This window comes from Cavia porcellus, unplaced genomic scaffold, assembly GCF_034190915.1.
Source record: "Cavia porcellus strain 051 isolate PalLab524CR breed Dunkin Hartley unplaced genomic scaffold, mCavPor4.1 scaffold_16, whole genome shotgun sequence".
Taxonomy (NCBI): Eukaryota; Metazoa; Chordata; class Mammalia; order Rodentia; family Caviidae; genus Cavia; species Cavia porcellus.
Genome location: NW_026947499.1, coordinates 31,957,665 through 31,971,405, shown reverse-complemented (window position 1 = coordinate 31,971,405; position 13,741 = coordinate 31,957,665). Strand labels below are relative to the sequence as shown.

Sequence of the window (13,741 nt, the reverse complement as noted above, 5' to 3'; positions counted from 1 at the left end):
CAATTTTTCTAAGATGCTATAAAAGCTGTCTAGATTTTTTAACTGTTTAACTTGGTGAAATACAGGGGGTTTTGGCATTTTTCTACTCCCACATTAGTCTCCGCAGTCAACATGTCACTGGGCTTCAGGGCCTCGCTCAGCATGGCCTTTGCAGGCCCATGGCATAGGCTGGCTGGGATCCCTTCTTGGTTTGAGCACACCATTGGCCACTTTGTCCCTTTGGATTTGGGGGCTGTGGTGAGGAACTTTCTCCCTCCCCTGTTTGGCACTTCCAAAATCAAAACACTGCCCCTCCCCAGCATGACCTGGCAGTCTATGTCCCCTCACAACCCTAAGACAGAGGGACCAACACATCCCACCCACAAAGCCATAGTCAAGGATGCATCTCAGGGAACCTGCTTTTTGGCCTCTGCTCCCTCTTTCAGACAGCCTGCCAGAGCAGCCAAGCCCCCTGCAGAGCTTTGGCCTGAACCCTAAGGTTACTGTGGGGTAGCTCTATGTGCTTCTCCTCCAGGCTCAGCTGTGCATGGACTCCTGAGTGAACTTGGAGTCCAAGGGCCAGAGGGATAGGGCACTATCTGTCCACCAAGCACCCCTGAAGAGTTTAAGTGTCTCTCAAGCAGGGTGGGTTGGGGAGGCCCTCTGGTATCATCAATGTACTGTTGCTGTCCAAGAGGGTCCAGAATGGCCAGTCTCTAGGTCTGGCCTCAAGTACTCTGCTGCTCCGGGTGGCCATTTCTAGGCCAGCAGAAGAAGCCCTGTGTGTATTCACCTAGTGGCCCAATTAGTGGCCTGATTTCATGAAGAGGCCCGTGGGATGGCTGCTCAGTATCTGTATGGCAGCAGCTAGTCAACAAGAGAAAATGATCACTCCTTCCCAAAAGTCTCTCCCACTAAGAACTGCTCAAGCCAGTCACCGCTGTGGTCTACAGGTCCGGAGTATAGATTCCGAGGCCCCTTAGACTGATAGAGGACTATACCTAGACATATGGTGGGGACATTCAAAAGCTAGCTTGGATAGGAAGATGAAAGAGGATAGTAGAGTCCCTGTCTTGGCCAGAATGGGGTCTCTGGTTCACTAGAGCAGATGGCACCTTGAAGTCCTTCCCATGGGAATAGACAGAAGTCACTGAACTACCTGGGTTACCAAAAAGACTACTCTTAGTCCTGAGGCCTCCTAAAGCAGCAGGTGTGACCAGGACTGGAAACCCCACAGACATGTGACAGAAGGTGGGGCCCAACCCTCAAGGGCGTCTTTCCTTCAATGACTCCTCCCTTTCACCTACCCTGGCCCTGCTCCATGGCCCCTAAGCAACTGCTTACTCTACATGGCAACCACTTGTTCCTCCTAGTGATTTGGCAATGGATGCTCACATCACCTGGATATGGCCTGAGGTCACCCCAGGATTCACATCTGTCTTGCCTTAAATACCCCCAGGTGACATCTCTGGGACCAATATAATTGTAAAGGACAATCTAAAACCCTTGGTGCCTGGTACACTGATGTATGCCAGGGCCAGGATCACTGCGCACCATCCTGAGATGCCCGTCCCAGGTCTGAGCCCTGAGTGTACCCATAGAGCCACGTTGGAAATGCTGCTATGTCCCACTGCATACCAGGCATTCTGTGGTCCCCTGAGTCTGCTGTGTCCAGGGATCTCTGGTATGACCTTGGACCCCAGCCTGCTCTTCACTCCCAAGGAGCACAATGTTAGGAGGAGCTCAGGAAGGGAAAAAATAAACACAGGCCAGGGGGCTTTGAGAGACATATTCATCACCTGCCTTGCCAGGAGGAGCAGCCATCTGCCAAGAGGACTGGTGCCTTAGGCTTTAAGCTCTCCCACCCCCTAAACCCACAATAAAAATAATCCCTCCCCCCCCCAATGTGCCCCAGTTCTGCAAGCACCTCCTGGTCCAGCTGTGCACTGATGCCCATCAGGGGCTGAAAAGTGTGGGTGACCCCATTTCATGAAATCACAGCAGAGAAGCCTTCTGAATGACATGAGAGTCCTGGGGCCTGAGAGCATGGGGAACATCTGCCCATGAAGCACCCTGCAGGGTCTGGATGTATGGGGGGAGGTGTTATGAGATCCCCACATGTACTGCTGTCCAAGAGGGCCCCAAAAAGCCAGTCCACAGGCCCTTGCTCTTGCCCAGGGAAGCTCCCAAGCACCTGATGAGGACTGGTCCAAACTGCGGGAGAGGGGGGTGGACAACACATGACTGGTTTTTGTAGGCATCTTTGGGAAGCCTGGGCCTGTCCCTTTAGAGACTGCTGTTGCTGGCTGGAGGCCCCCACCCAGGATGCAGTATCGTCACCAGGTGGTCCCTAGGGTGCAGTTCCTCCAAAAGCACACAGGCACACCAGGGCAGCTGAATAGGGACACCAAGAAATGAGCTGTAGCATAAAGGGGGACACCCTCAGCTCTGTGTAGCTGTCTTAGAAGGTGAAAGGCAGGACAGCTGTCCAACCTGGTTTCATTATGGGGCCTTGGGAAGGGGACTGATATGCAGAGTCCCAGAAAGTCTGTGGCTGAAAAAAAAAAATGCCCCTTTCAAGCTCAACCAAGCACATGCCTGCTCATATACCAAGGGCAACATGTGCTTCCTACTATGGGTGGGCACAGAGGGCCCCATCCTCGGGGAGTGCTTCATTTAGGGACCACTACCTAGGAGTGAGGGTGCAGGGCCCGAGCAGGGAGCAGCTTTGCAGGGGCCCAGATCCCAGGACCTCTTCTGACCCACAGCTGCTTGTCAGCGGACACTAACGACGGTCACCAGAGATCAGAGAGAGTCCCTAATTCCCTTCTACTGGCCAGAGGTACCAAGAGGACAGAATTTACTCATCTGAGATCCTGGATCGCAGCACAAGAAAGCTCAGAAAGTCACCCATGAGAGCCCACTCAGCTCGGCTGGAGCACCTCCCTCTCAAGCGAATCTGGCCCCTCAGGCTCCACCTGATTGTGTGCCCCACCCACTGGGGAGGCCGAGCTCAGCTCGAGGTCCAGCTGGACTCAGCCTAAGGAGGCGGCGCCCGGGCCCAGGTGGCAGGAGTGGGCGGGGCACCCGCCGGGCTCTCCGGGGCTCGCCAGCCCCGACTCACTCTGCGCATCCCTCAGTCCTTGACGTTACTTGGTCCTCGCTGTCACCTTCCAAAGTAAGTCCATAGACAGAATCTCTCCTGCCGGGAGGGAACTGCGACCCAGGGATCTTGGGCTTACCCAGTTCTGTCCCTGGGCTGAGCCTCACCTCGGGTGGCAGCCCGCAGAGCGACCCCAGCGCCGGGAGCCGCGTTGCGTGCCGGGGCCGCGTGTTGTACGCCGTGCGTGCCGCCGTGCGCCGTGGCGGCCGGGGGCGTCGCGGGATGTGCGGGCGGCGGCTGGGCTTGGCGGCGGCTGCGGCTGTAGCGGCGGCGGCGGCAGCGGCAGGTATGGCTAGCGGGGCGGGTGAGGACCCCAGCCCAGGAGGGGCCCGCTCTCGAGGCTCAGGCTGCTCCCGCGCCCACGTGGTTATCCGCTTGCGGAGCCACAGAGAAGAACCAGGGTAGGGCGCGGGAACTTGGGGTCTCCTCTCACTCCTGCCCTTGGCCAGTGGAACTGCAGTGCCCGGATATAGAGGTGGCCAAAGTGCACCCACAACCCACTGAAGCAGGTGCCAGGAGGCCATGCCAGCCCCGCCTCCCAAGGCCCACAGGGCCAGATCTGGGGAACAGCGGAGGACCCCTGGTCCCCAGAAACCAAGGAAATGAAGGGCAGAGGGCGGCCTACCCTCACTACTCCAGCTGCACCCAGCAGCATCTCAACTGAGCTCCTCTGGCTGCTGTACCCTAGTCAGGTCCCCCACACCTGTGGAGGCTACCAACAGCCTGAGTCTTGGGCTTGTCTATCTCCAGACCCTCAGCCCACACACCCCAGAGATGCAAATTGCAGCCAAATCCTCCCAGCCCAGCATTAACCAGCCCTTGGAGTGAGGTCTGTCATGCAAAGCAGAGGAAGGGATGCAGAAGGAACAGGCAGTATCCAGCCCCCTACAATTTTGTCCCACCTCTGCCTAATAATCTGACAGAAATGGGGGCCCTACAACGGGGGGCAGGCGGCTTGGGAGGAGTCAAACCCAGTGTGTATACCAGAGAACCTTCCCAAGGCAGGGAATACAGTGGCTTGCTCTCCAGACCAGAGCTGGGCCTGGTGAAGCTCAGGGTGCAAAGGATGGAAAATTTGCTGTACTGTTAATGAGCTCTGCTGGGGAAGGGGAGCACATGGGGCTTCATTAGTGGGGCCCCATAGGGCTCTGGACCTAACACCCCAGCACCACCTCTGTAGCCCTTCAGAAGAATGGATAGTAGTGTGGCCCTGGGATTTGTCCCAGGTATAGATAGTAGATGGCAGCCCCCGATGTTGCTTCCTCCTGTGCCAATGGTGGCTATGGCACACATTTTTCTTTCAGGACATTAAAGTATGAGTTTTTTTCTAAACTAAAACCTTAGTATTGAAATTTAATTGCAGTGTTGGCACTGTGCAATAAATAAGTGGGTTTTGGGTTGCAGTTTGGCCACTCATCTCTAAAATGTTCACGGTCACTATTCTATGCCCTCCAGCCTCAGGCTGGCCACTTCCGAAGCCCCTGACGCTATGGAGGAGTGGGATGTGCCCCAGATGAAGAAAGAGGTAGAAAGCCTCAAGTATCAGCTGGCCTTCAAGAGGGAGATGTCCTCCAAGACCATTCCGGAGTGAGTCCCCACCTACCCACCATGCGTCTCATTTTCATCTCATTTGTGTGCAGGACCTTGCTCCTGAGACAGGTGTCTCAAGGGCCTGCACTCACTCCTGCCCTACCCACAGGCTCCTCAAATGGATTGAGGATGGGATCCCCAAAGACCCCTTCCTGAACCCTGACCTGATGAAGAACAACCCCTGGGTGGAGAAGGGCAAGTGTGCCATCCTGTGAGCCAGATACAGAAGGTGTAAGGTGTGACTTTATTATAAAAAAGACTTCTCCAGACAGCGTGTCCTCCTGGTGCATTCCCTGTGCGTCCTGGGCTACAATAGGTCTCTGATGTATAGGCCACGCCGCACAGCATTGGAGACGCCCTCGTTGAAGCGGAACCAGACCTCACTCCTGCCCACTGCAGTGCCCATGCGCCACTCTATTGCATCCTTCTCTGGGGCCTCAGTCTCTGTAGGGACCACACAGTTGCTCTTCAGCTGCCCCCAACCCCTGGAGGACCCCCCCCCCATCTACCCCCACACACCTGTGCTTGGAGCTGCCACTTTCCTGACAACCAAACGTCCAAAGAAGTCTTTTTCAGGCTGTGGGAAAAGGGTATCAGGTATAGGGGGCTGAGTGGGAAAGGCGGGGGGACAATACCACATGTTTTATGACAGAGGCCTTGAACCTGGGCAAGGATTTATAGCTGGAGACCCCTTTTACAGCCCATCACCTATTGATCCCAGCCCAACCCAACAGGTTCATCCTTAGACCTCAGAGCCAGCCCATTACTCCAGAGCCCACCCAACCCCCAGCAGCAGCCTTGCCTAACCCTGCCCATCCCACCTGCTCCTCCAGGGTTGCTTTCTTCATGATATGTTCCAGTCGCTGCTCATGGTTGCGCAGAGGAGGTTGCCTCACCCCTTTATCTCCACTTCCAACAAGATTTTCAGGCCCTGGGGGACCCTGGTCTACCTGCAGGGAACACTGTGGTGAGGGCTGGCTGGGCAGAGCCAACACCATGGATAGTATCCACTTCCTGGGTCCCACTTTGCCAATAGGGTAGGTTCACAAGGGATCTAGCTCACCTGGGGACCAACCCTTGCCTGGGCCAAAGCCTCTGCTCGACGCATCTTTTCCACTTCAATTTCCCGGGCAATAAGCTGCTTGGCCTGGTAGGTGAGAGGCTTGCGGGCAGGCAGTTCAGGGAAGTGGCAGACCTCCTCCACATTCCTGCTCAGGGGCAGGGCAGGACACCATGGCACTGATCAGCAGGATCAGGGCCAGAGGCCCACATGGTGTTCTAACCCCACAAAGTGGGACTCTGGAATGGGGGATGAGGTCCCAGTGCAGTCATACCCCAGCCCTATGACAGCTGGCAATTAATAGCCTTGAGCCTGTTTTCCCAATTGTAAGCAAAAAAAATTAAAGGAGCCTTCCTACACAGAGAGAAAATAAAACAATGGGCAGGGCAAAGGATGCAGAATTCTGAACACTAGAGCCCTCATTTAAACCACAGAACCGCAAGGCCATTGCTCTGGTGCCTCACACACTAGCCCACAGCACCTGTATAGCTATCAATGTTACTCATGAAGCCACCCAACTGGGAGAACACTGAGTTTGGGAGAGTTGCCACAGTGTCTCAGATCCGAGGTTGTGCCCTCAATGTACCCACACCAAACCCAGTCATTCCTGGGTAGGGCTAAGCAGGACTGACCACCCCAGACATCTTGCCATGACCATGTGGGCTCTGGTACCCATCCTGTAGCCCTAGGCATCTCCTACCCAGGGGCTAGGGACTCACGGCTCCAGCCTGTAGAGGTACTGCCCATCAGGTGTATGCTCCTGGCGGTAAGTGAGGCTGTAGGTAAGCATGGTGCCCACAAGGCTGGACAGCTGCTGCTTCTCACGAGCACTGTATAGTTGTGTGCTCACCTGGGGCCGGGTAGGAGATTAAGCAAACCCTGAGACACCCCTACCAGGCACCCTACCTTCTGCTCTACACAAGGCACTTACGGGGCGCATCTTAGGTGCAAGGATGTCCAGGAGCAGGCAAAGGGTGTCCAGGATGAGGGTCTGAGGTGTGGCTCGGCTTCGGGTGACTGGTGTGATGCCTGATACCAATGTCTGGATCAGGTTTCTCATCTGGCTTATTCGGTTCTGGGCCTGGGACAGAGATAAGCCATGGCTATATCACTAGAACCATCTGGAAGCCAGACCCTGGCAAGGCAAAGCCAGAGCATACCTCCTGCTGGCTGCTGGGGAAGGCAATCCGAGGTACATGGCTGGAGGCAAAAAGCATGTGGAAGGCTGCAGGCAAGAAGGGCAAATAGCGCAGGAGCTGGAAGCTCTGACCGTGATGGGCAGCCCGTTCCACCAGGTCGTCAAAGGCCAGCCAGTCAAGGGCCATGCACACAGATCCCAGGCTGGAGTCCCGCAGCCGCAGGCGCAGGAAGTTGTCAAAAAGGCCCTGGAGGAAGCAAGAAAGTGAGCCTCATCTGCCTCCCAGCATTAGCACCACCTCAGGACCTATCCCTTCTGTCCACCTTTCAAAGGCCCTGGTGCAGGCCTCAACTGGAAGCATACAAGAATAGCCAGGACCTAAAGGGTCCACCCTGAAGTGTGAGAGAATTTTGTCTACCCCACCAGGAGCACAGACCCCAACCCCCTACTACACACCCACATGGAAGCCCCAAACTTCCCCCACTAGATGCATGGGGGCCCCAGACTCCCACACTTGGGAGTCTCATCTGTACAGCTGTTCAATATGCCCTTCCATGCTGCGGATTTCCAGACTGGCTGAAGATCCTCAGCTGTTAATCCAAAGCTGCTTAGGATTGGGAGGCAGCTTAGGGAAGGCTTCCCCATGGAGGGGCCTCTGCCACCTGCTTAGACCAAAACTCCACATGATCTCTACCCCATGTACCCTACATCTGGAATCAGCCCCTCCCAGGCCCTGGAACCCCATGTGGACCACAGCAGAGGCCTCTACCCTGCACATGATTGCAGCCAACAGGCAATGACCTATGACCCACTGCCAGAACCCATGCCCCCATTTCCCTCTCTCATTCCTCTCCCTAGTTCCTGAGGATCCTCACAACCTTCTGTCCCTGTCCCTAACACCCCTCAGAAGCCTCTCTAATGCCCTCTACTCCTCACCCATTCTGTGCCTTTTCTCACCATGTCACCATCTAGATTTCCCTCCCAACTATTCTCTTTAGCACTAGAGCACAAGGGAAGGCTCATATGAAGGATAGGTACCTGGACCACTTTTTCATGCTCGCCTGCAGAAGTGGTGACTTGCAGAATGTGGTAGAAGCGCTGGGAGGCGAGGTTCAGAGAAGCCACATCCCTCTCACTAGGCAGCAATGTGTGGGCTAGCAGAGCATCTTGACCTCCAAGCTGCCTATAAGAAATGAGAAAGATAAAGGCTGTGGTTGGGATGGGGGCCTCCCCACTCTTCCGGATGGGCTCACAACTCCCACCCTACCAGTGCTCCGTTCAGTCTTCTGAGTCACACCCTCCCAGCCCTTGCTACCCTTATGTTTACATCACCCTAGAGTCACTGGGGCCTCAGATACCTGGGGAACCCCCCCTAAGTGGAACTACCCTAAGTGGAGCTCCCAGGCCTTAAAAGGAAGACCTGGATATGGACTGACCTTAAGGGTAGGGGACTCTCAGAAAAAGGTCACCTCCACAGGAGGCCAGGTTGGGAATTCTACATCACAGATCCAGGAGCCCCTGGGTATCTCCCACTCTGTTTGAGGCACTGACCAAACCAGCATACCTGCTGGGCTCTAACTTGAGTCTTGGCAGACACACAAACTGCCCCTACCCACCTGAAGCTTCATGGTCCTGCTCAGGTAGTAGAGATGGGTAAAGCCAGACACAATGGCACCCTGAGTCCCCGCAACACCTTCGGGCACTGAGCCATAAAGGTATGGAAACACAGAACCTTGGAGCCCAAGTTAGACAGCCCCCGAGTCATGGACATTGGGCCTGTCGGTAAAAGTGGTACTGACCTTCATTGAGTCAGCTTCCTGAGGCCCTGAGCACTATGGACATCTGGACTGGGGCTCGCCTGCCACACACACCTACCTCTGGGCCCGGGGCAGCTGGAAAACCTCCTGCCACACAGAGAAAAGTCCTTTGCGCTGGTCCTTGAGGCCAACATGAGTAGTCTGCACATCTTGCACACTCAGCTTCTGCCGGCCCCGCCCATGCAGGAACTGAGTGAGCAATGAGGTTAGAGGCTGCCAATACCCACCTCACCCCACCCCTCCAGACTGCCTACCTTACCTGCAGGGTATTAATGCAGGCACGAATGTCATTGTCTGTCTTCTCACAAAGGGCTGCCAGTGCACCTGGGTCGGACTGCATGCCCTGTTGCAGGCAGATCTGCAGGGAATGTAAGGGTGCCATAGGGCTATGTGGTCCACCCTCAAGAGCCCATCCATGGCCACAGTCCAGCTCTCTAGGAACAGATAGATGAACAACAGTCCTATAGGTCCCTAAGATTGGCCTCTGTGCCTGTTTGACTGCCCACCACCACAGGCCAAACTAGTCCTGAAGCCAGGTGGGAAGGGACCGGGACAGAGGCCATATCATCCTCTTCCCATGTCACCCGAGCAACCCCTGGCTGCCTGCTCTGCTTTGCTGACCTCCTGGAGCCGCTGCACCAGCCTTGAGGGCAGAGTTGGGGGAAAGTGGAGAAGGAAAGCCTGCTGCTTCAGCTGTCGCAGGGATGGCACAAACCTATAGAAAGGGTGGGCTGTGGTCACACTAGTGTGGTCACACTAGTACAAACACAGTGGCCCAGGCAAGACTATTCCAAGGCTGGGACCAGGCCCCCATCATCCCCAATACAGGCCACCCTACATGCTGGTCACTGAAGCCAGAGCCCCTGATCAGTACAGACCAACTCACTTGCTGGTCAGAGGCCAGGATCCCATGTGGGATGGGCCATCTCCTTGCAGGTCACTGAGACTAGAATATTCCATCCAATAAAGGTCACCCCACTCACTGATCATTGCAGATACATATGATGGGTCTGGTCAGGAGAGGCCCTTCTGTCTTGCGCCGCCTGCCCCCTCCTAAGGACACAAGTGGGCCACCTGGCTCTGCCTCCTGTGGACCCTTGCGGTTCAGGATGCTCAGGAGAACATTGATGGCAGCCTTTGGGAAAATACAGAGGAATGTAGTGAGCAGAGTCTCTGGTAGCTGCGCCCCTCCCTCCCCGCCGCTTGCCCCGAAATAAGGAAGCCCACCGTAGGGGCCCCATCAATCTCATCGATGACCAGGCAGTTGGGCTTTCCACCGGCACCCAGTACTGATTCCATCTGTGTGGCTGCTTCAATGCGCATACGGAAAGCCTCAGGGCTACGGTCATCACTGCAACAGTAAGATGAGGACAGTGTCATGAGGCAGCCTGGGTAATCCCCAGGGTCCCCAGCAGGACATCCTCAATGATGGGGTCACCCCTACACTACTTCCCCTACTGAACATGGCCACCAGCAACCTCAGTGAGCTCTGATGAAGGACATGTATCACATATCCAGGACACTGACCCCTTGTGAGGCAGTCAACCGTTAAAGGCCTCAAGGGTAGAGCCCAGACTCAATCAAATGCCTCAGGCCAGACAAAAGACCAGGTACCAGGCCTTCTTCTCCACTTACCTGGCATTCATTTCCACCACACAGTACCCAGCATGCCGTGCAATCACATGTGCCAGTGTGGTCTTGCCCAGCCCTGGGGGCCCACACAGCAGGGCCACCTGCAGTTGAGACAGAAAATGCACTGAAAACCACAGAACCTTGGGAGGAAGCCCATCCAGCAAGAGGCTAAAAACCGGGCCCCACAAGGCTGGGAGCCAGTAGCCATTTTTCCAAACACCAGTCACCAAATCAGAACACTGAGAGTACTCAGAGTGCAAAGCCAGTTCTTCAAAGCAGGAGAAAGTCCTGCAAAGGACAAATTATATGGGGACTTGACAGAGACTCAGTCAGGACCCTGTGAGTGGCTAACACCAGAAACTCCTCACTGTGCAAGCAAACCTTGATAGTTAGACAAAGAATCCTTTGAAGGGCATTGGCATTTTCAAAACCTTTAGCCAAAAATATACAAAATTTAACCATGCAATGCTAGCACTTTGTATAAACACTGACACCACACCCACAGCCTCTAGAAGAATCAAAGATGCCTTCGAACCTCCAAGCATACAATACTAGCAACTGCTCAGAGGATAGTCTCAGGCTCAGAAGTCTATATTAAGGCTAAGAGGGGCTCACCTTCTGCCGGGGCCGCCGGTTTGAATCCAGCTCAGCCTCCAGCATCTCTTCCACCACCTGCTCCTGGCTTTTCCACTTGCCAGAGACCATGGCCTCCTTGCCAGTCCAGGCTGGCTCCACATTGGGCCTGGACTTCCGAGCAGGCCTTTCCCGGCCAAACACCACCAAGTCCCACAGTTTCAGCCACTTGAGCAAGCAGCGGTTGGTGAACTGCATGGAGAGAGGCATGGCCTAAGGCAGTTATCTGAACCTTCTAGAGCTTTTAATAACAAATAATCAGCTGTGACATGTGTGCTATAGGTGCACCAGCATTGGCCTGAGGGTCTTGCCTGCCCCTCATATCAGCCAGCTACTGTAAGTCTTATAAGTAAGGCCACCAAGGCTTAGGAAGATGAAGGACACATAGCAGGCCTATATTTCCACATCCTGGCCCAGCCTTTGAAACTTTCTGCCCTCCCCAGGGAACCCCAGCATCAGATGCTACACATCAAGAAAGGGAAGAGGCACAGGGCAGGAAATACCCTGGACAAAAAAGACCAGCTTGCAGCAAGTCACAGGTGGCCAGCAGCAAACCAGATATGTGATGACTCTGTTTCCCAATGGGGCAGACCAGAGCCCCCACTCCATCTTGACAGCCCAGTGGTTTTCCAACACAAAAATCAACTGAGTCCCTGATTCTTCCCTCTTGCAAACAGGGAAGTCAGTGACACCTGAACAAGAACAAGACCTCACATCATCACTGAGCAGTTCTGTATAGCGTTGGGGTGCAAATTCATCCACCCAGAGGCAGTGCTGGGAAGTGCCCTGGTCATCAGCTGGTTTCTCCTCTTCAGACCTGAGGCTAAAGAGTAGTGTGTCCTGAGTCAACACACCCAAGTGTTCACCCCTCACAAAGACCATGGCCACAAACACCCCACAAAGGTTAGTCCCAGAACCAAGAAGGCCCACCAAGTCACCTATGCAGAGTATCTGAGAGCTGCTGGGCTTCCTGTATCAGCCGCTGCCGTCGCTATGCAAACAAAACAGGACAAGTCAGGATAGCTCCAGTGCCATTCCCCCTACTACCCACACTCCCCAGCAAACCTTGAACACCTCACCTCATTATCAACCTGCTCCTTCAAGGAAGCAAAGGAGACACCCAGCAAGTCTAGTCGGCCAGGGCTTCGCCACTTGACATCCAAGAGAGGGCTCTGGTTGGGGAAGGGAGCAGTTACCTCTAGACCCCTTCCTAGACCACGATATCACCAAAAACCTTTGCCCTCAGGAGCTACATGGGTGAGACACAATAGAACCATCTGACCACAGACAACAGGGAAGGAAGTAACCAACAGGGAACAAGTCTAATGAAGGTAGCTTTAAGAGGCAGAGAAAAGAGGCAGAAAAGGAAGTGAATAGGAGCCTACTGTTAGGGTGGGATTGGAAGGCTGGGCCTACTAAAGCTGTCCCTCCTTTAGCAACTTTGCTTTCCTGCTCTCAGGCTGCATGGACATCCCCATTTCCAGCAAACCAACAGGCAAAAGCTGCTTGTGAGCTGCCGAGAGGCCTGCAGTGGACATGAAGTCCAAACCCTCTCCTGGGCAGAGTCAACATGTCCATCCAATACAATGGCCATAGCCAGCCCCACACTTGTAGTTATGCAGTACTCACCTGCACTCCATTGCCTGTAGAGTCTGGACGGAGCAACAGAAAGGCTCGGTCACCACCTGTGGAGGTCACATTGATGTAATCCTCTAAGACAGGGGGCCGCCTCAAAACAGGATTGTGGGTGCTATGCAAGGCCTGTGTGAGACCTGCATCTGCAGCAGCATCCAGAGGTCTAGAAAGGAATGGGGCTCAGCTCAGGGACTTGCATGTCCTGTCACACTGGGAGGGGTACCTGAACCCACCCCCCTTAGGGCGCCAGACCTCCCACAGGCTCCCACTCTTCAGACCTCATCCAGGAAACAGAATCCTTCCAAACGCCTCTTGGACAGACAGACAGGAAAAAAAAGAGTGCCCTAAGCTACACACCCAGAACCCCACAGCTCAGTGGGGACTTCAGGACTCAGTGGGGGGGTTATGTCCCTTGGTGGAGACTCAGGAAACTGCAGATCTTCGATCTCTGACCCAAAGTTCAGTCTCTTGACTGCCTCCAGTTTGGACCGCTTGACCTTAGGGGCTGAAGAGAGACAACAGAGGGATTGGAACGAGAGCGACTTCCCAACACACTCCCACCTTAAAGAGGAGCAGCCTGTGGAATTACTGTGGGACAGGGGCTCCTTATTGGGGAAAGCGGCATCCACTTGCCGCTTTCTGGCACCGCGAGTGCTGCCTAGAGAACCAGGGGGGCAGGACCGAGTGGCGGCGTCCCCTCCAGCAATGGCCTCCTCGAACGTTGGGCAGGCCTCGGCCATGGGAGGCGGCGAGGGCCTGGAGGACGGCAGGAATGGCGCCCCTGCAGAGAAAGCGGCTCATAGGCGATGCCCGGAAAAGAAGTAGTGCTCTGGCCGCAGCGTTGAAATCTTCACAGCCCAGTGCGCGCCCCGGGCTGCACCCACCTTCCAGCTCGGCTAGCACCTCGAGCTCCGCTGCGAACTGGCTGTGGAAGTCGTCCTCCACGCCATGTAGCTCTTCCTCATAGTCCTCCATGGCACCCTAACCTGACCGTAGTACTGGGGACACCAGCCACCGCCTACTCCTTTCCCAGGACGCTCCAAAGTTCCCGCGCCACTGCCGCCGCCGCCACGCTCTGACTCCACCCCGAGCGT

General features: G+C 55.1%; 3 protein-coding genes across 9 annotated transcripts in view; 1 reads left to right on the top strand and 2 right to left on the bottom strand.

The window, feature by feature from the left end:
• LOC111754000 (uncharacterized) overlaps window positions 1–3,896 on the bottom strand; it is a 105,493-nt gene extending 101,597 nt beyond the window's left edge. For 2 of the 4 annotated variants that reach the window (XM_063226251.1, XM_063226252.1), the window contains exon 1: window positions 3,222–3,896. In XM_063226251.1, coding sequence (XP_063082321.1) covers window positions 3,222–3,666 — 445 coding nt within the window. In that variant the 5' untranslated portion in view covers window positions 3,667–3,896. Of the gene's footprint in view, window positions 1–3,103 lie in introns of all 4 variants that reach the window. The other 2 variants (XR_010039778.1, XR_010039779.1) reach the window with 2 other exon arrangements.
• Gng13 (G protein subunit gamma 13) lies at window positions 3,000–5,001 on the top strand. Of its 2 annotated transcripts, none has more exons than XM_003478430.5 (3): window positions 3,000–3,157; window positions 4,598–4,729; window positions 4,842–5,001. In XM_003478430.5, exons 2-3 carry the CDS (start codon window positions 4,632–4,634, stop codon window positions 4,945–4,947), a joined length of 204 nt encoding a protein of 67 aa, XP_003478478.1. In that variant the 5' UTR covers window positions 3,000–3,157; window positions 4,598–4,631; the 3' UTR covers window positions 4,948–5,001. The 2 variants fall into 2 exon arrangements, with proteins under 2 accessions (XP_003478478.1, XP_005007425.1); XM_005007368.4 differs by lacking the exon at window positions 3,000–3,157 and adding an exon at window positions 3,315–3,428.
• Chtf18 (chromosome transmission fidelity factor 18) lies at window positions 4,958–13,728 on the bottom strand. Of its 3 annotated transcripts, none has more exons than XM_003478085.5 (22): window positions 13,532–13,728; window positions 13,237–13,428; window positions 13,005–13,152; window positions 12,642–12,810; window positions 12,092–12,184; window positions 11,951–12,003; window positions 11,727–11,835; window positions 10,995–11,204; window positions 10,383–10,480; window positions 9,975–10,098; window positions 9,731–9,882; window positions 9,369–9,462; window positions 9,007–9,105; window positions 8,806–8,936; window positions 7,969–8,113; window positions 6,953–7,177; window positions 6,724–6,873; window positions 6,512–6,642; window positions 5,796–5,940; window positions 5,554–5,682; window positions 5,252–5,309; window positions 4,958–5,176 (listed from the first exon to the last, which is right to left on the bottom strand). In XM_003478085.5, the coding sequence occupies exons 1-22, from the start codon at window positions 13,620–13,622 to the stop codon at window positions 5,040–5,042; spliced, it is 2,883 nt and encodes a 960-aa protein (XP_003478133.1). In that variant the 5' UTR covers window positions 13,623–13,728; the 3' UTR covers window positions 4,958–5,039. The 3 variants fall into 3 exon arrangements, with proteins under 3 accessions (XP_003478133.1, XP_012997201.1, XP_005007426.1); XM_013141747.3 differs by having other exon boundaries at window positions 8,806–8,912; XM_005007369.4 differs by lacking the exon at window positions 13,237–13,428 and having other exon boundaries at window positions 13,532–13,725.
• Window positions 13,729–13,741: the final 13 nt, after the last annotated feature.